At 31.4% G+C, this 25878-nt stretch overlaps 1 protein-coding gene across 4 annotated transcripts; it reads left to right on the top strand.

Moving 5' to 3' along the window:
• The first annotated feature begins 1903 nt into the window (after positions 1-1903).
• LOC128188103 (VWFA and cache domain-containing protein 1-like) lies at positions 1904-25396 on the top strand. 4 transcript variants are annotated; one of them, XM_052858934.1, is made up of 25 exons: positions 1921-2004; positions 2934-3132; positions 7954-8100; positions 8233-8295; positions 9152-9316; positions 9402-9604; positions 10175-10340; positions 10740-10950; positions 11317-11439; positions 11630-11712; positions 12685-12826; positions 13329-13602; positions 13972-14083; positions 14500-14674; positions 15147-15295; positions 17096-17268; positions 17372-17482; positions 18394-18516; positions 19243-19342; positions 19486-19581; positions 21936-22070; positions 23185-23288; positions 23746-23871; positions 24042-24169; positions 24454-25396. In XM_052858934.1, the coding sequence occupies exons 3-25, from the start codon at positions 7960-7962 to the stop codon at positions 24789-24791; spliced, it is 3441 nt and encodes a 1146-aa protein (XP_052714894.1). In that variant the 5' UTR covers positions 1921-2004; positions 2934-3132; positions 7954-7959; the 3' UTR covers positions 24792-25396. The 4 variants fall into 4 exon arrangements, with proteins under 4 accessions (XP_052714896.1, XP_052714894.1, XP_052714893.1 ...); XM_052858936.1 differs by lacking the exon at positions 2934-3132 and having other exon boundaries at positions 1904-2004; XM_052858933.1 differs by lacking the exon at positions 1921-2004 and having other exon boundaries at positions 2866-3132.
• The last annotated feature ends 482 nt before the right edge of the window (positions 25397-25878 follow it).

Here is a 25878-nt window from a genome sequence, read left to right as displayed (position 1 = left end):
TGCACAAACAAATTTTTTTGAAACACTACCTTTGGAGAGCGAAGTTTTAATGATTTAAAAAGATAAGCCAATCTGTAGCAAACCACTAGCAAACTTTACATTTAATTAAATATGTATGCAAAAGTTTAGTTCCATGATAACATAAAATATGTATCATAATGTTGCGTTTCAAGGTTCATTTACTTTCAAAATTGTCTTGTTTTTATGTTCGTTTAATTGATTAATCTAAATATATAATTATCCTCTACAGTACTTTAATTTTTGTGATTTGGATAGAAAAACAGTATTAAAGAGAACACTTACTTGTTTGATGTCTGAATCTTTCAAAGGATGATTAATGTCTGTAAAGTTTGTAGTAGATACTTTCAAATCAACTGTGCTATCAAATAAAACGGTATAGTTTGAAAGCCAATGAAAGGTACTGAATTCGGCATGCATTTGTTATTTGAGGGTTATCAAAGCACGTCTATTTACTCAGAAAGTGTTATTGCTAGCTTACTTTGACAAAGTTTTTAAAATTATAAAAAAAAAACTTTGACAGTGTTTTTAAAATTATAAAACAAAAAGACCATTTTTAGAATGCATGAAGACGAATAGGGTCAGAACATACCGAATTTTATTTATTTTTCTATTTATAAAGTAAAAATCTCAAATGGATGTCAGTCTTTTTCTTACGTACATGCATATTTTGTTTCTTATAAAATATATCTGTTTTTCATATATACAGTAATCTCCATATAAAATCGGATCTCGTTATTGTGAATTTCCTTATTTTGTTGCACAAATTGAATTCAGTTGTTTTTTAATGAGCATTTGTAAAAATGAATAAAGAGACAGAAAAGGGAACATACACGTTTGTCAGACTAAAGAAGGAATCGTTGGCAATGCATATTTTAAATGGAATAAGCTAAAGAATCCGTGGTAACTGTATTTCCCCCTGAACATTTGATAAAATGTCAGTATTTATTCAACGAGTTAAGCTGTGTTGAATTAGCTATCATAGCCCCAATTATTTGTCATGTGGAGCTTTATGATATTTAGTTTATATAGAACCTCGAGATCTTATTTCCCAACATGCCAGTGCCTGATGGGAGCCCTAGCTAGCCAAGGTGTTACTGGACAGTCTCCTTCTCTACATGTGGAGTAACCCGTGTCCCAGTCTGGATAAAAAGAGGAGGCAGAAAGACGGCTACTCGTTTATTTAGATATAATAACATTTTAATATGGCATTTTAACATAAATATTAATATAAATTACAATAAAATTTGTCAACAGTAATATTCATCTCTGAAAATAATATATTAGTTTAACCCACTAAATCTATTCTCTTTACTTTTTAGAATATGCGCAAGGGTAATAATTTATTTTACCTGAATAAAAAAAGGCAGCTTCCAGATGACCACTGGAGGGCTGTGTTTTCCCGCACCCTCATTTTAAATGCACGGACACTGCGCTACAATATTCTCGTCCTAATAAGTAAATGCGATTAGGTCCATACCAATGATCTGACGTACCGGGGTTAGTAGTAACATTTTATCTATATATCTGACCCAGCGTCCACAGGGTTATTACTGGATTAATCACACATTTCTCCTCGAGTAAAAACAGTCCAAATAACGGATGTTTTTTAACCAATTTCTATAGAATTTCCGTTATGAATTAGCCTTTAAGTGCCCTTTTTGCGATAAATCAGAACCCGATTTCATATCAATTAAAAGGGGATGGGGAAAAAAGGTTAATTTTTTTACTACTGGAACATCATGCATAATAATTTTAGACATGAAAGAGGTTATGTACAATGAAAGACATTTTCAGCGTTAAAAATAACTTATAAAGAAATAATACCCCGTGCAGTTCTTATAGAATTTAAAGATTTTAATCTTGTCAAATTCAAGTGGTATGTGTTCCAGGCCGAAAATTCTGATGTAAATGGAAGATAGCAGTAAATACGGCCCGCTGGTTGTTTAAAAGAATTTATAATTAGGACAGCAGAAACTTCTGGAGGTAAATTTTTTTTTCTTGTCAGACGTAAAATTTAGCAGAGGCAGATAACGCCAACCTGCCATAACGCATTTATACATTTTTTAGGCAAATCTATTGATTTTTGTTCGTGTAATTTTAAACTTTGTTATAGTTCTGGCATTTAAATGAAACATATATATATATATATATATATATATATATATATATATATATATATATATATATATATATATATATATTTATATATATAACACTTATATAGTAAGTTCTTTTGAGTTTCTCGATGTCCATTTACTGAGCTTAACACATGTATGCAGTAAAAGTGTGCAAACATACAGTAAATTGTTAAAAATGTCTCTTTATTTTAATCTATACAGAACACCTTAATACAGCTTAATGTTTTTATGTAGATAAAACAGGTTTAAAGTAAAATATTTTTACAAACAGTTGTAAATCTTCCTCTACTGGTTTTACCATTTATTTATACAAAGTAATTACATTTATTTTCCCCTTTTTTATCAATTAAATTCAGCAGTAGCACAAAATAACAACCAAGTTAAGAGACTTTTTCGAGTTACTTAATACGTACTAAGTACTATTGTTACAAGATCAACACTATTTATCGCATGTCTGCGTCTGCGTCTCCGATGACCTGAATTCATGTTACAGATAGTAAAAAAAATCTTTGTATTTAAATCCATTATTAAACCCGCTATGTTCTATTTCTAAATGGCAGTTCCTTATCAAAAGAATTTAGCTAATTAAAACCCTGTTAAAATTCAGGAAGCAGATTTATTCTGTATAAAAATGATAATCTCAACAAGTTCTTTCGAGTCAATTTATGCAGAAAAAGAACACGCAACATAAACACATCATATTAACTTGTTTGTTTGGAATGCAGGAAGTAAGCTTCTTTATGAATTAACACAAAGAATCATTTGCATTGACAGCGGAACTGAAAAGACTTGTTTTTAAATGTCTACAAACCTTCAGTATTCACATTACGTGACAAAGAGCCGAAACTGTTGAAGCAATAAATGATATTGCTCGAAATATGTGGTTCTGTTGGTGAGAGCAATTTGGACTTTGGATGCACGGTGTTTTACTCATCCTCTGATGAAATGACTAATTCTTTTAAAAACCCAAAATGTAAGTATCTTTAAAACTTCGAAACAGATGGTTTTGCAATTTTGAGCATTTTTAAAAGATATACATAAAAAATACAAAAATCATTTTCATAGGAAATTTGATTCTTAAAGTATTCTCTTCTTGTTTATGATATGCGTTTCTCAGAACAAAATTACATCGATATTTATTATACTATTAGACTTATGAATTAAGACCTAATTTCAAATCCTTTTGATTTCATAATAGATCTCAAACAAAACAATTTACATTTAAAAGAATTTTACAAATATTTTACTTAAATCTTGAAATATAAATGTGATGACCCAATACAACTAAATTAACGTGAAATATTTATTAAGTCATGTGATCTACAGTAGTTCAACTAATATATATTATTCAATTAAATGCTGATGTAGACTTAGAATCGAAAAAAATCAAAATATTCATGGTATTTCGCCGGTGAAAATAAATTGTCCGCGTTCTAAACACTTTCAGAGAATAAGGAGTAAAGAAAACTGATTTGGAACATAAACGTGTATGAAAATGGTGTCAGACACATACTTCAAAGGAATATAAAACGACTGCAAATCGTGTTCATTATGTATAGGTAAAACTTTATATGATGGTGTTTTTTGCCATGTGTATGGTTTATTTTTACCCTTCCACAATTGTTAAAGGTCAACCCCATTTTTATACGCAATTAAATCTATTATGGATACTAGTTCTAATTAAAACAGTACGCTTATTTAGATATTGGTTGGATTCGCCTTAACTTAAATTCGCCCGCTGATAACGAGGACGAAAGGGATAAAAAAAAAATGAAGCAGCAAAAAACAGCAAAGATTTTTCTGTAGTTATCTGTGTTTTAAAAAAAAAGCATCGATAAAAAACGGAATACAAAACACATTCACGTCCTTTCAACAAACCTGAAGTGGAATTTCCAAAACCAACAATCTAACCTAAATCTGACGCCCACAAGGTTGTCTATAAATTTGCTATGATATTTTTTTGAACTAACGCAATATCAAGTATTGCTTATGGAACAGAATCCTTAAAAATTCTATTCACAAAAGTTGACCCAAATCGTCCCCGCAATGTAACATGACGCGAAAAAAAAAATAGGCAGGCATGTCTCTCTCGGTTTCTTTTTACTCCTTGAATACCCTATCATCTGAAAGTGTACAATACTGTTGGAATGTCGCCAATATTAAAAATAAATACATACAGAAGTTGACAAGGAATAATTTATTGAGCAAAATGGTCGCTGCAACATTGCTTTTTCTCTTCTAAACTACCATTTATTGAGTCAATATAGCATTTTTAAGGACGCTTTTAAACAGGTAAACGTTTCAAAAATATTGGAAAACCACAATTTAAACATGTTTTTTCCCAACATGTTGAAAATATATCTTGTTAAATCTGTGGTAATGTTTCCTGGTCTATTGATGCAAACGTTTACAATTCTGTTGTAATATGATCCTTTATAATTATTATTGTTCTAAAGGTTTTATACAGTATTAATTGTTAATGGGCCTTATAACATGGTACATTGTGTTGTAAATTACATGTATATTGTCATGTTTATATCTTTCAAGGTGATTTCAAGAGAAGATATTTTTTTAAACTTTTAAATCTTGGAAACAGCTACACGAGTCATCAAGTCGTACATAAAAAAAATTGAGATACGTATGGTAAATAGTATATAGAAGGAAATAATAGATTAATTGATCTGGTGAACTGTACAGAAATCAATTATATTCCAGGGTTTTAGTTATGACAGATTTTGAGAAAGCTATTCATTCTGTAGCATTAACATTTATACAAACCACACTTAGTTATTTTAATTTTGGTGCTTCTTTCTGTAACTGGATTACACCTTTTCAATTTAATGCTTTGTCCTGTGTCCAAGGCAGACATTTATCAAATGTTTTTAGACTTGGGCGTGGCTGTAGACAAGGTTATTTTATATCACCTTATCTTTTTTATTTTGTGCGAGAATTAAAATTTAAAAAAATGAAAATATTACAAGAATTCAAGTTAACAACACCTAATATTAACTACCACAATATGCAGATTAAAAATCAATAATCCTTGATGGACCTGAAAAATCATTTAGGGCAACTATGAAAGAAATAGTCATATAAATTATCTGGTATTAAATTAAACAAGAAAAAACTCAGATTGTGTGGATAGGGAGTAAGAAGTAATATGCTCAGAAATGAATGTTCAATGGACAACTCAATTCGAGCTCTTAAGCATTTAGTATGATGAAGACTGAGTTAAAACTGTAAAACTTGATTATGAAAAGAAACCTGTTTAGATAAAATCAATAATCAATAATAGATCTACACTTGCCTCCAGTTGGAAGCATAACACTAATTAAGTCACCTTTAGTTTCTCAATTAGACCATTTATATATAGCCTAACCAAACTCTAAGAGTAATACATTAAAAGAATTAAATAATATCTTATTCAATTTTGTTTGGAATTCAAAATGTGATAGCCTAAAAGACAAGTGTTTACCAAAAATTATGAACATGGTGTGTTAGGAATGATTGAATCAAATTCCTTAATTAAAGGATTGAAGTCTGCGTGGATTAAGAAACTAATTAAGGATGATATTTCAAAATGGAAAACATTGTTGGAGAACGATAATTAACATATAAACGTTACTGTATACAGACTCAGATTATTTTTTTCAAATGCAGGAAAATTTACGAAATTATTTTGGAAGGGAGATATCACAGTTGTTAAAGAAATCCAAGATAACTCGATTGTTAAATATTGGCAGGAGTATGTCAGCCACTGTGAAACAATAAAAAAATCAGTATAGGAAACCAGTCCTTCTTTATAAATTTTGGTATGTTAAAAGAGTAAAACATTTATGGGAGTAAAACCAACTGTCCTTGCAAATTTCAGGAAGTACAAGCTGATACCCCGCGCAAGCGCGGGAATAAACACTTTACACATTAATGTGATATAATGCTTAATATCTTGAACCATCCTTTCTGTTTAAATTTGTATATACTTTGTTCTATTTCTCCTTAACTTATTCTTTAAAATTGAAATAAAAAACCAGCTGCATTGTTGGATATTTAGAGGAGCAGGCACGGATAACAAATCTAAACTGAAATGGATAATATATGCATGGACGTGGCCTTAATTGTGTTTGTTGCAGTGTATTTCTCTCAAAATTTGGTTCTTTAGGTCAATTTTCAATATAATTTTTATTATTGTCTCTGATAAGAATTTCAAATAAAAGACTTTCCCGTTTTATGCATTCATCATTTATCCATTTAGACGTACATGTAGAACACAAAAATCTGTTCATTAATTTTTACCAATTAATGTCTAAGGTTTACTACATGTACCAATCTGTCGCGGTATGAAAATGTGTGAAATTAAAACACGATAGGTAGTGTATATTATAATTTTACTTGCATATTTCAAACCAAAGTTGTCCAATTTAAAGTATCTGCCCGATGGTTAACTCGCCCAACACTTTCCGCCATGATGTCAATTAGTCAACCCGTTTCTAGGCACCCTGTTCTGGAGAGTTCTTTCCATCAAAACTAAAATCGCAATAAATTGTTCTTTTTGTTTATTAACGTTTTGTATTAATTAAAGTCCGATCCAAGGTATCTGCCCACGATGCATGATGAACTCGTCCTACAATTTTCGTTAATTAGTTAACCTGCGTTCTTGGTTACCCTGTTCTGGAAAGTTCTTTCTCATTCTCTCACCAGAGGTAGTCCTTTGCAAGCGAAAGAGTATTAAATCTAAAATTTCACTCTTTAAAATTCAAATAGACCGAGACAAATGCATTGATCATTTTTTTAAACTTTTTTTATTACACATTTTTGCCATGTTAAATTCATCGAATTTTAACACGTTCGAAAAGACCGTGCTGTGTTTTCTATTCGGAAGATGCTTCAATAAATGATTGTAATTGAAACTTGTCAAGATTAATATATTGTATAAGCGTATAAGCGTATTTAGAACACGAGCACCAACATTTGCCAAAGTAATATTTTTTTAAGTTGAAGAAGTCGTTTTGCTTTAAATTGCCTGATTGCTTCTCCCTTATATTATTTACATATTTTATTGTTGCACTCTAACAAAATATTATCACGGTCATGGTTTTAGGTCCTCAGATTTCTCGATCAGATTGAAACCTCCTCGACCCTCCAACCTCTGGTAAAACCAGAGTTTTTAATGCGTAATTGTCCCTTTCCAGATTGAAATTGATATGTTTATCTCGCTGTTGATTTGAATTTTACTTTAATAATAGAATGAAAAAAATCCAAATTTTGATCGTTAACGAAGTCCTATAACAATTACATTACTACATGTAGTGTCTTGGTCGTTATTGGAAAGAATTGGCGCATCCCGATATTTACCAATTGGGTTTTTTTTTGGGGGGGGGGGTGCCTTTGTAACATATTCCCTACCCTTGACATATTTACAAAACATAACGAGACATACCTGTATATAAGTACATGTTTTTATTATTTTTTATGAAATTAACTTTTAATTAATCTATTCCTTATATAATATAAACAGATTTTTGTATAACTAAGTTTTGCAAAGGTTGATCTTTGAATTGTCAACAACAACCCACCCCCCCCCCCCCCATTAGTTGCCGTTTTTGGTTTACATTTTCTTGCGATAATCGTGTGTGCGACCACCATATGACATGGATGATGTTTGATATAGTAATTAGTAAGACATAATGAATGCATGACAGTTAATGTAATTTACAAACATGATAAACTCCATTTCACAGCTAGAAATCACCGACATGGTTATCATGCTTTGGTTTAAGAAACATATTTTTTACAGAAAACCATGCTATCGTATCCCATTTTGATCGCATTTCTGTTACCTTGTCTATCTGATGCGGAAGATGTGAGTCAATTGACAGGACAGAAATTTTCAGATGAACTTGAGCGAATGGATATTAATGGTATTGGAGCCCCAAATCTTCAGGTAAAACCAAAAACCTTCATTGACCTTGCATTGTAATTTTTTTTTTGTCTTAGATGTAAATTCTACCTTTTTTAAATAAATATTTCAGTGTTACTCTCATTATTCATTATTCATAATTTTTCCTCTTTATAGAATTATTACGATAGTCTCATATATGATAAACAAACGGACACAGGCACAGACATTGTCATAAAGGTAAGCTTTTATAAAGATCTATGTCTCCTTCATTGGATAGTTTCATATCTTATACGTATGCATAAGATTTTTAAAGTAGATAATACATTTATCATACCTCTGTTGGCACCTTACATCTTTTTTTGAAAGTGGGAGAGGGGGACAGGCTTACCCAAATTCTGAACAAGCAGAACAGAAAACGTCTTAAATCTTAAAAATGCCCAATTCATAGAGAAGGGCACGTGGTGGCAAGCATTTGTATGCTTGCATTGTCAACCTTGTACTGGTATATAACCAACATATGTCATCCTTATTAACCCGTTTTCTTCACTGTATTGTGCTCACCTTGCGATTCCAGCGAGCAATCTAGGAGCTAGAGCTGAAAACTAAAAGTTAAATAATCATGTACAAAAGAAATCAAATAAAAATTGTACAACATTGCAATCTTGATACTTTAGCTTTTGTTCATTATTTCTTTAGTTCTAACTTACTTCAAGATAAGTTTTCAATTTATGTTAAGAAATGAATTAAATCATTTATTTCAGGGTTAAGTTTCGAGGTCATTAAATCGTATTTTCTTTTTCTTGGATGGTTCTACCATTCTACCATTAAATACTAGAGGTATATATACATGTATACGAGAAATCTAAACTGCTTCATAAGGCTAATGCAACTTATATATTATACGGAATAGCTATAGGTTATTTGTATAGTCATATGCATTTGCCATATGAAGCAGTTTAATAGAAGCTGTGGGTCGTTCATTTAAGAAACTAAAAAGTCTACAGATATGCTAAGTGTTACACTGTAAGAGGTTGAATTGATGTTTTTTTTAATAATTAACGTTTTTTTCATCTGTACTTCAATCACCTTGCAGATGACAGACAACTTGGCCCAAATGTTCCAAACAATGACAAACCAACTAAGGAACGTAAAAGATGCGATAGAACAAGAATATGATGACTTTAGTACGACGGTTCAGAACATCTTTCCACAATGTTGTAAAATCAAGGGAACATACAGCCCAAAATTTAGAACAGAGGTAAATTACAACATTAAAAACTTCGATTTTTATATATGTATTTATTCCTTGCTAGATTAAATAAATTAAAAATTTTCTTTTTTAGGTATCAGAGACCAGGGCATGCATATCACAATCCCCTCCTCCGAACCATTTTCCAAACAAAAAAATTGAAGACGTAATGAAATCGAACTATCAAAATAACCCAAACCTGTTGTGGCAATACTTTGGAGGGAGTGATGGAACATTTCTTGTCTTTCCAGCTCATAGATTCAGCGACAATTGTTTTTCATATGACCCAAGATTGAGGCGAGTTGAACTGTATATGCATAAGAACTTTAAAAAAAAAACATTTTAAATTTGTAATATGAAAATTGTGATTGTGACGTTAGTCATTGGCTCATAAATGATATCTGATTTCAATAAATCTCTTTTAAAAAAGTTAAAAATGAAAAACCATTAAATACTGAACGCTAATGGAATAAGTTGTGACATGAAAGGGCAAATGAATGTCAACTCCACTCTGTCTTTGTCGTAAAATGAACAATATAATTATCCAATGTATCAGATTTAAAATGAATTTGTTTCGACAATCAATAATTTGAAAAATTATCAATTAATGACGGATCATCAGAAAATATTACCATGCACGGATCTAAAAAAAAATTTCAAGGGGGGGGGGGGGGCAGTTATTTGAGTTTGCCAATGAGTCCGAGGCTTATTTTTGATAATTTAAAGAAATTTGAATTTGCAGGGGGTATCGACCCCCCCCCCCCCCCTGACCCCCCCCCCCCTTTCTAGATCTGTGCATGTGTTACGGTATTTTAATCTAATATGTTGATATTAATTTTAAACCTCTTTACCACATGTCATTTTCAGACAATACTATGTTGCCACGGCGGCCAACAAGCCAAAAGATGTGGTGGTAGCAGTTGACGTATCAGGCGTGACGGCCACGCGCAGTAACTACAACTCGAAAACACTGCTCATCGTGGCACGTGAGGCTGTCCAGTACGTCATTGATACACTCAATCCAAACGACAGGGTAGGTAAAATGGACAATTTAAGAGTGATTTTTTTCTTTTAGCTATTAAAAAAATATTGAATGGCAAATATTCAATGGCAACCAACTTAAATATAGATCATTGACATAATTGATGTAAGTAAAAACTAGCACGGCAGTCAAAGGTGTAATATATACACTTTAATATTGTCTAGATGATTGATTTCGTTACCATCAGTAAATGTTTTTTGGCAAACAGACTAGATGCGTCATTTTTATGTTTCAGTTTTCCACTTTATATATTATCCTTTTGCAGAAGACTTAGATCAAAACATGAGCTCAGTTAAGTTTTATGGCCCATGGAGCTGGTTTATATAAACGACTTTGTAATAAGCAATTTCAAAAACAAAACTAAATCTTAACAATTTATTTAACATTCAGATCGGATTAGTGGCTTTTAACGACAAAGCTAAGAAACCATTGTCTTGCCATGGTACTCAGTTAGCAAAGGCAACAACTTCTAACAAAAAAATTCTGCAAGACTTTACAAAAACTTGGACTTCTGAGGGAAATTCAAATTACAGTGCCGGAATTGAAGCAGCTTTTTCGTATTTTGTTTCCAGTGAGGCGGAGCCTCAGAGGAATACAAGAGGTAATTGTTCCTTTTTTAAAATTTGAAAAAAGAAATTAAACATTAATACATGAAACAGGCAAATTTAAACAAAAAGATAATATCCACAATAAATATATGTCCCAGTTGCAATATCAATTTTAAAAATCCACCTGGTGCATTGTTTAGTCATAGGTTTTCTTGTAACAGACAGTCATAAATGAATTTAGCACTAAATAAAGCACGATTATACAGTTTGAGAAATGTTATACGACAATTTTAAAGTTAAAATTTTGATCGTAAAGAAGATAAAGTTATAAGTTATAATAATGGAATTAATTTCAACACTCAAGAAAGATAAAACAACAGAATGTATTCAACAATTTAGAAAAATTATATTTTTTAAAGAATCCGTCATATTGTTTTTGGCTGCTGGTGACAACTCTGGTGAAGATCCTTTAGATGTTATCAAAGATGAAAACGAGGCTCGAAATAACTCCGTAACCATTCTAACGTACTCATTTGGAATAGGTAAATATATAATTTGATCTTGATATTCTTTGTTAGCAGGGGATCTTGATATATCACATACTTCAATTCATTTTTAAACAAAGCATTAAAAAGACGACTGTTTGCGTCATTCTTAAATGCCATGCACAGTCAAATACCAAAATTAACTGGAGATTGTAAATATTTTGATTTAAAAACACTTTCGTTTTAGGTATAAGTTCTTCCTGGAGGGAACTTTTGACCAACATGAGCAAACAAGTTAAGAACGATAACCCATATGGACATAAAATCAAGGTAATAACTTATTAATAAACTTTTAAAAGTCAAAAACAATACTTTATGTTTTTTTCTTTATTATAGTGAAATTGTTTGGAAAATCCTAAGCTATGTAAATCAAACGAATATCCTAAGCTATCTTTTAATATCTCACTACGCAAATAATGACACTTAAACGATATGATGATTTTCAAGTTAAAAGTTTGTATTTTGTTGATCATAAAAGCTACCCTAACTTGAAAACATGTACGAATATTTAACTGTAAGCATAATATACATGAGTTCAGTTATACAAAAATTATTATCATTGACGAACAGCTCGTCACTAAAAAGGAACAACCGATTCTTCCAGATTAGCACAATTGCTACAAGTAATTATCCTTAGGTTATTCTGTGAGGGTCCATGGAGTCTGTGCTATAAATGTAGCTCAAGTTTCGATCGATATAGAAAAATCTGCGTAAAGTCAACATTAAAAAACGAAACAAAAGAAACATCAACAAACGATGTTAAATTTTCTTAATATATTGTAAAAAAATTAGTTACAAATCCCAAAATTGCTCACTTTTTCAGTGTTATATATGTGAATACATGCATATTGTCGTGTGACTTAAATGTGTTTTAATTTGAGGAGTCGAGTCCATAACTAAACTTATTCTAGTATTAATGCAACAAAATCTAAATACTAATTTGTTTAAAATAAGAAATAATGCAAACATGCATTCTAAAGTATAAAGTTTTTATGGCTTCAATGTCTTTAATGATAATACTTATATAATTGATGATACAGCGATAATCTTTTATGCCCATAAAAACCATTAGATGGACAAGTTCATTGCCGAGCAGAGGTATATAGAATTGATACCTTCTGCATTTACAGAGGAAAAGTTTTCATTTTGTGATAAAATCCATCTTAATGATGATCATTTTCTAAAGAAAAATTATTTTTGAATATTCAACATCAAAGAAAACAATGTGTTGTTAAATTGCAGGAAGGCACTTACACTCACATGGTAAACCACTCACTGCTCCATTCTAAAATGTCCTCTTACTACAAGGACCTTTCTATCACAAACCTTGGTGACGAGCCTGTCTTCTCCGTCCCTTACGTAGATGAGCGTTCTGCAAAAACCGGTAAGGCGGTTAACGTATCTCCTTTACTCCACAATGCACTTAAATGAAGTATATATATTTTTAAAGCAATAGACAAAACACACTCTAAAATGCAAATATATCGAAGGTATAAAAGAATTCATCTTAACTATCATGTATTTAAGTTGACCTTTGAACTAATAAAAATGCAATATTCTCCCATGTAACAGTTAATGCAAGAATGTTAGAAAAGTTATGATTATATTGCTGTGTTTTCATATCAAGTGTGCATAGATTTACAGTAATGGTAAAAAGTACCGTTAAGAAAGCTGGTTTCTCGTGACCTTTTAGACTGTATTTATCTCCTTCAGACGAAGAGTTCTGTATTAAAATATAGAAAAATATTTAAAATCTAAATGTTTGAAGAGTTTTTCTTCGAAAATTATATAATAGTTCATGGTTAACACAGTTATATTTAAAAATGTATGGCAAACCTTATGGCTATTTTTGTTGACCAACCAGCCTCCTTAATTCACTTTTGAAGGACTCATTTCGTCACTATGTTTACCTGTGGACAAACTCGGGGGATTAGTCGGAGTAACATGTACAGATATTCTCTTGGACGAATTGCTATCCGATATTACAAATTTTAAGCAAGGAGAGCTCTCATACGCATTTATGATAGACGGTCAAGGCCGGGTTATGGTGCACTACTTGCAGCCGACGCCGAATGCTATCACCATTAACCCTGATCCCATAGATATTTATACTTTGGAAACTAGTCCAGAAGCCAGACCAATGATTGAATCAATGAAAAGGTACAAAAGTAAACTATACACTTCTGCCAAAAAAGAGATTATCATAATTATTATAAGGACACACATGTTTTTATGCATTTTTATATAAATTATTGAATATGTAAAGTCAAGGAAAACGCCCTCTTTAATTAAAAATTTACTTACATTGAAATAAACATGTTATATTAAGAAGGATATTTGTAACTTATACCACTTCTGATTAACGAGAATTGCACGTAATATGAAAAGTTACTTAATTGCAACATATATTTGAATAAAAATAACCCATATTTTAACATATTATTGTATAATGACAAATAATAATGACATATTAATCTTATCATAACAGAATATTAAATGAGTTTAGATGACATGAAATTCTTCGTTTAGAGGAGAGAATGGGACTAAAACATTCAAACACCTCAGAACGATATCGCGAGGAATATTAGAATATGAGGGAATTGAAGCGAGAGAAGTGGAGGCAGAATACAGCTGGAGAAAGGTAACTTTTGTATTCCTTATTACTATATTTATATAAGTTTCTGCAATTGTGCGATTGAATATTTGAATATAAAAACAATGTAAACATGTAATGTTTTTGGACTTTATGGTACAAAATCGATACGTAGGGTTACCACAGAAAAGACACTGTTTTAAAAAATTACAAAGTTGACTTACTTTGATAAATATGGAGAGAATATTTCTACAATTGGAATAAATGGTATCCATTTCAAAAATTTATATATTGTTAGACGTTCTCATTATATACTATTAAACATCTTAATCAGATATTGTCTGCTAATCATTTTTCAGACGATCTAACATTTAAATCTCTAACTGTCTGTCTCTATAAAATTAAACGGTATTAACGTAACATAATCAAACTATTTTATGTTTACAATGCATATATTTTTCAAGGTCCCTGGAACGAATTTTTCATTGTGCGTTGTGCTTGGAAAGAATGACCAACAATCTCGTTTGAACCAAAATCAGGAATTATTGGTTAAAAAGGGAGTATTTTATTACCACAGACTGGACCTCAACACCAAACCTACACAAAAGTGCAGAGAATATCAAAGATATTCAACAATAGGTGGATCAAATTGTTGTTCCCTTTGAATGAAATTTGTAAAAAGGTTCTACTGTTCATAACAGTAAAAATAACTATCTTTAGCCATCAAAATTAAATTTCACGAACGTCGTTATTTAAGATATTATAAACCAAAGATGTTAGATTCCTGGTCAATATTTGGAGTGTGACAATCGGCTATAGTACGGTTTACGCAAAAATGTGCCTACAACTGAGTGCAAATTTAGGATAATCAAGAATGCTTTATTAAAATTAAAAATTCCTTACCCCTGGATCAAAGTAATGTTCTAAGTTTTCTGGGATATAAAAATTGATAAAATACTTTGTTTTATGAGGGGTTTTTTCATTCTTAAATTCTTCAAAGTAGGTTTTTTAATACATTTATTGTATTAATGTCGGTAGAAAAACAATGTACTGTTTTTAAATAGACATTGCATGTTTCATAGACTAATCAACAATCTCCTATCTATTTTAGAACATTCGATGGTTATGTTGTCACCCCATGCCTTCGTGAAACCTTACGAATATCTCTATCGTAATGAAACACACGCAGAGGTTGTGGCATATTCTAGATATCTTAACGATGAAACTGAATTTCAGGCTAATGAAAATCTCAAACTCAAGGTTTGTTATCTCTTTGATCATTTATCTTTTCCTTTTCTTTTTTTTACTTGAACCAAAAGTTCATGAGAGCTTTTTTGATCTACTCTTATTCATTGCATCTCAATTGTTTTTCCTTTTATTACTCACCCCTGCGAATGTGTTCGGAATGTTTTCTTTATCGTTGCTAAGTAAGTAATAAATCCAGAGGTGCTCGAATGAAACTTCACGAGACTTCACCGATATTTGTTCACTTCCTGTGAAATTTCGAGCGGAAGTATAAGTGTTCGGATAATATTCTCAAAATACGTAAGTACTGGTCGTTTTTCATATCACATCCTACTATGATTTATGTTAAAACAGGAAAAGCTTTCAAGATGTATGTCTTATTTTACCATCTAGCAGTTATTTATATTAAACGAGAATATTCAGAACAGAGTTATCGTTCGTGTTCAAACACGTGTAGAGTGGTTGAAAATATAACCATTGGGTTGCTTAATAAAATCATAGCCATGTTTGATGCTTATGGTGTGCAATACCATGTTTTAAAAAAAAATAGTGGGTGTCTGTTTTGCATTAAAACTTAGTATATCGAGCCATTTTCAAGGAACATTCTGCATAAAATGGTATAGTCTGTTTCACTATTGATGTTATTACTAGGTCAGGCGCGGATCAAAAATTAATCCTCAGGAGGGATCTCTTTTAAACATGTTAGTTGTTGCAACAGCAAACAAAAACTAATTTTTGTATAGTCACATTTATTTCTGGAACACATTTTATTCACCAATTAATGAAGATTAAGTTTAAAATCAATAAACCTCTAGATTTTATATTTGACTACCTATATTAAGAACCTAGATACATGTACTGTGAAATAGACTTTATACACGAGGTACGATTTTTACTGCGAAACTGAAAGGGTAAAATAAAACCACGTGGTCTAAAATTTGAATGACAATAACATTCGCAGGGGTGTTACTGCTTTACCTGAACCCAAAAGTCCAAAAAATTATTTTTTGTATAAGAGCTCTCTAGTTCTTACCATAAAGATGACTATATTTCAAATGGGGAGTTAAAAGAATTATGATAAAAATGAGCGGTCGACCTTAGAAATATCACAAAATTAAAGTATTCTGGAAATTATTTTCTATAGAAAATATGGTTGTTAAAATTATAATCGGAACTTAAGGAAAATCATCCCATATATTACACTCGATCGTCGGAATTTTCATACATATTCATTAATATTTGATTAAAATTATTATTCCTTTTTATTTATTTATTTTTTGTTAAAGCAAAATCATGAGACTAATAAAAATATTTGTTTTTCTTTTGTTATTGATGAAAAGTTTTAAATTTTCAATTATTGAAGTTTATTTAAAGAAATTACCATTGAAAGGCTGTGTTATCATTTCCAGCAGTCTCCATTAGTGGCGCTCTAGTGCTCTAATGAAACTGCAGGTTGGTTTCGTTAAATCAAATAATTAGAGCAGAATGCGCTGGGTAATTAAATTTGTTTGCTAAAATGGGAACTGTTAAACATAATGAATAAAACACCATTCCTTTATGGTAATTATACTGTCCAAAGAATATCGATTAGAATAAATAGTTAAAAATCGGTTTTTCAAAAACTTGTCCCCCAAAAGTCTTTAATTTCCAGTTTAGTTTGCCTTTTCAGAATTTGCCTCATTTTATTCAAGTTTTCATTAATTGCAATAAGGTATCTTTAAAAATGTATGGGAATGCTTCACAACACGTATATGTTGCATCTAAATTTGATGTTACAGTAAGTAATATATACTGTCTTTTACGTTTGTTTTAAAGGAAAATGTCAAAACTAGTATCCAAGCAACCTACAAAGCAGAGGAGTTCTGGAAACAAAATCATGACCAATCCCAGTTTGTAGTTTGGCGCTATCTGGGGACACGTGATGGTCACGTGCGAGTTTATCCAGCCGTTGAGATATCAAGAGATTATGACCATTTTATGAGACCCTGGTAATGTTGAATGATTACAATCTTTCACATCTGTATTTATTTACTATCAAAGATAGTCATTCAACTTAATTTTACTAAACCTATATACATGTGTCCTTTTTAGGTGGCGAAGAACCGTTGCTCAGAAAGGCAAATTTGTTGTAGTCTCCCCTTACCTAGATAACTGGGGAGCTGGTCTTATTGTGACTCAATGTAAAGCTGTATATGAAGGGAGGTAACACTGTACAACATTTCTTTTTTCAAACAATTTCGAAAGTCTCTAAAACTTGTTATGGAAATTTGTATGCACACATCGCTGCAGTTAAGAGACTGTATCTTTTAAAAAATAATGATTTAAATCTTTTATTTAAAATGCTTATATTTACATTTATTAAAACGTCTTTCCTAGTCTGCAAATGTGATTTATACCTTAATATTCCTATTTTATCAAAAGAGTAAGTTCATTTTAATAGAGAAGCCACTGTAACAGCTACAAGCGTGAATTTTGATTTTTGCTTGTGACGTTGCAGTTTACGGCGTTCAACGTTTGTGACGTCATAATAAAACTCGTCATTTTAGCCTTTGAGTACCCTGTGTGTGTTACTTTAGAAATGAACAGCAATTTTAAAAGTTCAATAGGAATGGCAAATTGATCAGAATTGTTTAGATTACCGTGATTTTGTGTTTACAATTACCCAAGCGGCAAGCGATGATCATCGTGACGTCTTGATAATGTTCATACAGAACTGAACGTTTTAGCTATTCTATAGCTTCATGTAAGAAAATATATTTTCAAATGTAAATATAGTGTTATAACTGCCGTAGCTTTCAACACACTTTATAACCAAAAATATGTGGAATGTAAATATTAGGCATTAAACATTACACAAGGAAACATTTCTATTACATTTGATAAAGTGTTTTGAACTTGGGTTTAGAGGGAATTCTGTATACATACATCAATATGTATATCGGTTGTAGTTTTGATCATTGGAGAGATGACCTATCAAGACATTGCCTGATGTCAATTTTTTATGTATCCAGTTGTATGTTTCCTGTTTACTCTTCCATATTGTTCAAATGTGAAAATCAAAATATTTTTTCTAAAACTTTTTAAAAATGTACAGATTTGAAATTGTCTTTTAGGAGTTACGGATCACACTCAAAGGCTGATATTGTAGATGTTGTCCAGTGTATAGATTATCCTTACCCGTATTTTAGCCGTATGTTCTTGAACACCTACCCAGAATGCAATAGCGATGAATACCGGTAAATAAATTGAAAATGCTTTTTGTTGTGCTATACCAACGGTTCGAATTTTGATTATTTTGTCAAGATTAAAGATGATACTAAAGTTTTAAAAGGACTATATGCGGGATTGTGTATTTTTTGCCTCCAAAATTGAAGTTTTGTGAAGAGCTTTAGAAATAAGATGGCAGATAGATGAAATCATATTGAAAATAAGTGTGTAAAAGGTTATCTTCACAGTGACGTCATATTGTAGAAATACCGTCATGAAAATTGTCTTATTTTGATAAAATCAAGTTTTGTTGCAAAATATTGGTGCTTTCCGATGGTTTTTCGACTGGGAAACATCGAGCACAGGCTTCCTCAAATACAATCTTTTACTATTTAGTAGTCCTATATAATTATAGGAAGAAAAAACATACGTTAATTTGTTACTTGAGCAGACCTGCGCTCTAAACTTCCGAATGCAAAATAAAGAGAAAAAATGACAGTATTTCCATTTTTTGCAAAATTGCGGGAATAAGGTCATTTAGGTGAGTCATAAATGGACAACGAATGAGTAATGATGACTTAAATCAAAATAAAAGTGATAGGCATCCTCTGTACATTGATTTATTGAGATTTGATTTTCATACGACACTTTTCAAAAATTGGTTAAAATTGGGGCAGATATTAAACCATACCAAATATAGTCCTTTATCGTGTTTATTTTTTTTTTATTTCTTTGTTAATAATGTTATACTTCAGTTGCATGGTGATTGACATCAGTGGCTTTCTGGTTATTTATCCAAGTTTCTCTGTTGTTGCCGATGAACCCGACATTGAGTTGAAACACTTAGGAATGATGGTTTGAACATTGAACATGCTTTCATCCAATATATCATGCATTTAATTTAAAAAGAATATCCAAATAGACTGACATATATGTTATGTATGTATTGTACATGTAATGACATTTTAAGTGACAAAGGAAATTTAATTTATTTCAAGGAAAGGAATATTATGCAAGAACTTCTTAAAGAAAAAATCATCGAAAAAGAAAGCTGTTTAGATATAGAAACTAAGAAACAGTTTTTTTCGTATCGCGTAAGTATTTCATTTTGATGATATCTCTCTCTCTCTCTCTCTCTCTCTCTCTCTCTCTCTCTCTCTCTCTCTCTCTCTCTCTCTGAGATTATTGGATGTAGGGAATGTAATTTTATTAAAATGAAGTATTTCAAAGAATGTTTGAAAATCTTTTAAAATTTTTCCTCTCAAAACCTGTTCGGCCAAAAACTTAAGAAAGCTGAAACTTCTGTGAAAGCATCCTTAGGAAGTGTAGATTCAGGTTTGTTCAAATTATGATCCTTTGGGGTAGTGTGGGGCTACAATGGGAAGTCGAATTTTTACAAAGTAATATGTAGATATAAACCTTTCAAGATTGTCTTCTTAGAAACTATTTGGCCTATAAAGCTTAAAAACTTTTGGGATGATTATTTTAAAGAAAAATATTTCTTCACTAAAATCAATTTGCCAAAAAAGCTGTTACTTGTGTGGAAGCATCTTTAGGTATTTTAGATTCAAAATTGTTACAATCATGATCCCCAGGGATATGGTGGGAAATCCAAATTATGGTGACGTAGGTAAAAATATAAAGTATTCTTTAATAAAATCAAATGTTATAAAATATATAATTTCTTATATGCAAACAGTTTGACATATTGTTGATTTTCAGTTGCTTAGACAGTTGCCCCTGGACAATATTTGGGCCCAATCAGGGGCTCAATGTTTGATAAAGTATATTGGTGTATAAACGATTGTTTAAGATATTTTTGAGAACTGCTATTATACCCAATATGTGATTTGATATACAGGAACTATTCTACTAGGATGTCAAGATACATTGTAAATGACTGCATGAATCTGATTTCATTATGACTATTGTTCCTCAGGTGAGCGTTGTGGCTCATTGGTCTTGTTTCAGTTATTTCACTGTTCGAGGACAACACCTTCGATCCTTCTAAATTCACAATTTTAAAATATTTTAGAAATAGTTCTTTATAAATTGCATTTGTTGATAGCTTAGATGGAATTTGACAAGATATCAATATTTTTATTGTTTTTATTATTGTGACCTATTTACTTCAGTCTAATTCAGTCTTAATATTGTTTATAATTGCCTGTCTTATTATAAATGAACAAAATTAAAATCGTTTGTCACAAAATCATAGAGTATGCCATATACAATGCGAGTCCTAAAATTTCTGCGAAACTACACTGTATTCTAAATGTACATTTTATAAAATGATCATATTTACTTGATCAACCATATTTTATACATTTATAAAATTTATTCATTTCAACTCAAAATTCAGGAGTTATATCTAATAATTAATTAAGAATGAAACAATTTTTTAAGGAATTTTGAAAACAGCTTATAACAAACTGCTATCCAGTCTGGTTTTTGTTATTCATTACTTTATATCAACTTCGCTAGCCAAGGGTTTTAGGTCCACTCTGCTCCCCATAAACCCTCGCCAGATCTCATTACAAAAACTCGGTTAAGCGATGGCGCTATCTAGCGAGCAACTTGAGTCGCGCTCCTTGCATATAATTTACATTTGATTTGAATGAAACAGAGGGTAATATATTTGCTTCGGCATAAATACCAAGGAATATAATTAACGATGCTATCAAATAGAAAAGAAGATATAACCTACAGGGAGCAAGGAATGTATTATTTATAGTGTTTGTAGGAACCTGTACCGACCGGGAGTGAAGAAGTCACTAATATATGACAGCATTCAAGCTATAAAACCAGGTATCGTCGTGGTGAATACTGTGGACAATAGTGAAATTAAATACAGCTCATTTAACATTTTTAAAATATCAATAACCAAAGGCAGGGACGTATATACTAACGCGATAAACAATTTCTACATTCGCCATGTTTACTTCCCATACTATCAGGCGAGAGCCTTGCATGACAAGTTAGTAAATCTCTGTTCAATCCAATGCAATGAAATATATCGTTTTTTCATAAGCGATCCAGTTAGACCACTGTCAGGGAAGCACTGTACTCGAGCATTTGTGCTTCAACTTTTTAAAAGCACCGATTGCTTTTCCAAAGATCACACGTGTGTTTCTTCTAAAGTTTCTATTTACCATCCCCTGATTTAAACGCTGCGATTGGATCAACTACTCGCAGCTGCAGCCAATCACAAAACGGAGCTTGTCACCGAGTTGTCGTAATGAGATCTGCCAAGGGTTTACATAATTGGGAGCAGAGTGGACCGAAAACCCTTGGCTAGCAAAGATGACTTTATATTTGATGGCAGGCAATTATATCTTACCAATACGAATACCTAAATCAAGAAAGCTTGTGCTGAAAATTATTTGATACTGTAATCAGACCAAGCAATTTAATTTTTTCTAAAACATTCATGTCTACATTATTTCAGGTACTCCTGTCGGATTTAGATGAACCTGTTAATAAACTGCTAACAAAGGGCTATAAGATCTCCCCTGTTCCTAAAAGCAATATTTACATCATCATCAAGAGGAAGGACCGCCTAAGTCCGGGAACCTGTTGTCCGGTATAAAACAAAATTATATGAGACAATTGTAAACCCTGTTCATTTGATTTTTAGTGAACCAGAAAAGAAACAGCATAACGCTTTCATTCCATTATTTAATCAAAGAACTGAAAGCCGGGCCCTTTTGATGTGTCTTTATGCATAATGTGTAGTAAATACTTGCAATCTCTCTCTCTCTCTCTCTCTCTCTCTCTCTCTCTCTCTCTCTCTCTCTCTCTCTCTCTCTCTCAGCGGCTATTAAGTGTTAGCAAAACACGGAATTAATATCTGGAGAAAAGGCCACTAGCTCTCCTCACTAAATTTATTTGCAAACCAAAAAAAACCAATACATTTGACAAAACACTGTTCTCGGTGTACCTATTTGTGCAGCGGGAGCATTTACTTTTACTATCTATTTACATGGCGATTTGCCTGTAAAAGGCCAGGATTCTGCTTTCAGCAGAACCCGGCTAAAGAAAAACTGTTAATATTTGACACATAATATCATGGATTATTGAATTTCATTTAAAATTATAATTCCGAGTTGATGTTGAAAGACATTAACATAATCTACATGCGTAGGTTTCATACAATATGTTAGTCAATAAGTAATTAGAATTTGTGTATTCAATGTATTACATCAGTGGCAATCAAGGTAATCAGTATTTACAAATGCTGTCCTAAGTCTGTTTGAACATTAAGATTATTGTTACAGCGTTCGCTCTTAAAACAATGCATGGGAAAAAAATTAAATTAATTTTTAAAGTTTTAAAATAATATCGCACCAAGCATGTCAACATTCTTGACAACCTGAGTAGATGTAAGTTTTGTAAATAAATGAAAATAGATTTGTATGTTGTTCTACCACTTCTCGCATGTTTTTTGATTGTACAAGACATGAAAACATGTATCAAGTTATCAAGTCTTCTCATTTGGCTTTACAATTTTCCATACAATTAATTTGGTAAATATATGATTAATGCTTATCAAAATTTTATAGAGGAAAATTATTTCGTCAGAATGCAGATCATAAATGATCCTGTTTATTCACATTTTCTTTCTTGATATCTTCAATATCATTGATGTTCGGAATAATAGCAAAATCACGTGTTATTGTGGTATTTGTTCATTTCAGTTCTCAAACATATCGCCTTTGGAGAACACGTGTAGCGGTACTGATTGCTGTTTATGCCACAAAATAGTACCGTATGATTCGTGCCAAGAAAAAACTACATCAGGGTGAGAATTTGTTATGGGATATCCAAAAGATCTGCCTATTAACAGCACATTTACATCTGTGCAGTCTTTTGAAATGATCCACTTTGCACAAAATTTATTTGGAAAATAATTCATTGCTTGACTTAACGTTATAACCTATGTTAAGATACTTCGCTTAATAAGAACCATGGCGCTTCCACCTTTTTTTTTTACACCATGTTACTTGCCCAAGCAGATTTGTTTATTTAGGGGGCACGAAACATGGTTGCGATGTTGGCGCTTTATTTAAACACTTAAACCATTATTCAATTGAAAGCAGTTAATTATGCATCATCGTACGTAAAACATATTATGAAGTAATTGTTCACTTATCAGTTTTGTTGTCAGATTATTGAAGAACTCGTCTTCATTTCTCTTCATGTCGAAACAAAACAAATATTAAAATATTAAAATAATGGAAAACTTCTTTTAACAATAGGCAGCCATATCATATCTGTAGTGCAAGATTACCAGATTCAAACGTCAGAGTTGATCGCGAACTGGATAAAATCAAAACGTTGAGTCCTTGTTTTGATGGGCAGTGTGATGCTCGAAAAAACGAGCAGTAAGTACTCGGCCTTAAGCTTGATTGTATTTTTGATAAACAACTGTTTTTTATTTAATAATTATGTTCTATATATTTATAAATTTAATTTAATTGTTCTATTTATATTATATCTACTGAAACAGAAAACTCAAATAACTTGCTTTTAATGACTCTGCTGTCTATTCTAGAAACTGTTACAAGGTGGCAGGGTGCAGTTGGTGTGTTCAAGACAATGTTGGAATTGAGTATACACCCGACAATCAGTGTTGTAATATTTTTGAGACATGTCCATTTGGCAAAGTGGAAGATCAGAAACGTAAGTGGGACAGATTTAAGTTTGTAAATGTATTTGGTTTAATGAATTTAAAATGCTTTTCATTTGTATACATGTTGTTTGGCTAAGAAAACGAATTTGTAACGCAAACAATTTTATTTTAGTAAAACAAGTACATAATTTGATTCTATAACTAATTTTATATTTATTGATCGTCTTCAAATTCTAGCTTTGGTTTAACGCTATATTTTTACAAGTAATTTTTTTTCTAAAAATCTGAATGAATAAATTGACTTTATATTTGTTATGTATTCCTTACTTTTCAGAGACCAGTTGTTTGAAAATGAAAATGGAAACGTCAAAGAATTCATCGTCTGAAGTTTTGATTGGTGCAGCGAGTGGTGTAGCAGGAGGGGTGGTCATAATCCTCATCATTGTCTTAATAACTGTCAAATGCCGAAATCGAGCTCCAAGGCAAAACGAGAGCCCGGACTATCTGACAGCTGTCAGTGAAAACGTTGTTTACAGTAGGACCAACGAAATTCAGTATCTAAGTGGAGAAGCTGAGAAACCCTCTCAAATGAACCAATATTCTTCCATGAGTACTTCTAGTGATGGGAGTGGGAATTGCCCAGTTGACAATACTCAGAAGGTGCATACATAATTATTTAGTGTGAAAAGCTGTATGAAAAAAATATTTTTACATTGTTTTATTCTTTGTGTGCGGTTGATGTGATGACATTTTGACTCAACATGTATATCACTTATTAGTTGTAACTGACGCTGAAATTTAGCATTACAACTATAAAAACAATATTTTTTTCGTTACAAGAGTGCCTGCATATTGATTTTAATTAGGTTATCGCACAATTTCAATTTTAAGTTAATTTGTTATCTAAATTTAAAGAATGTGGTACAACAAGTATTCTAGACACATTTTGCCGCTTATTTTTCATGAGAAATGAACAGTCGAACTCCATTGATAATTTATTATAAGATATAACATTTTTAATTTACAAACACATACGTTATACAGTGAAAACATATTGCATTACAATGTAAAAGTTACATGTCACACTTAGATGTAATTTGAAATCGGTGGTCATGAAGACACATCCCGTTGATAATTAGAGAGAGGCCTTCCATTAAATTTGCAATACATGATAAACCATGTATGTCTTAATAGTAAATTCGGTTTTATTGTTGTACATCTGTCTGGAACAAAGAAACACCAAGGTTTTACAAATACTCAAACTTTAAAAAAACATTTTTAAAATGACTCTCAAGCATTTGAAACGTTTCTGTATTAAAAAATGAATACATGTTACGAAAACAACGTAAAAACATTTTAAACACATCGTTTCCATCTTTGATTTAGCAACCCAATGAATTTATTTTGAGATCCCCTGTGTCTTTCAATGTCATTTAATATCTAGGCAATTCGACCAAATCAGAGCATTACATCTGTCAAAAACCAATCTTAATTCAGCAAGAAAAATGGTTAAGGAAAGACAATATTTTCATTTTAACGGCAAAAATTTGGATACTACCTTGATATCATACTTCTGATTTGCATAATTTAAAAGAAGATAATTTTGAATTCAATCAAATAACATGCACAATTATAAAAGTGGATCACAGTTACTGCTTATTATAACTTTTATAACACAATGTTTGTATATCATGTTTATAATGCACATATGGTAACACAATCACGCATGAATTGTTATTTAAATAAAATCGTAAACGAT

This window comes from Crassostrea angulata, chromosome 6 (genome assembly GCF_025612915.1).
Source record: "Crassostrea angulata isolate pt1a10 chromosome 6, ASM2561291v2, whole genome shotgun sequence".
Classification (NCBI taxonomy): Eukaryota; Metazoa; Mollusca; class Bivalvia; order Ostreida; family Ostreidae; genus Magallana; species Magallana angulata.
Note: the sequence above shows the minus strand (reverse complement) of the source record. Positions and strands in the feature narration are given on the sequence as shown.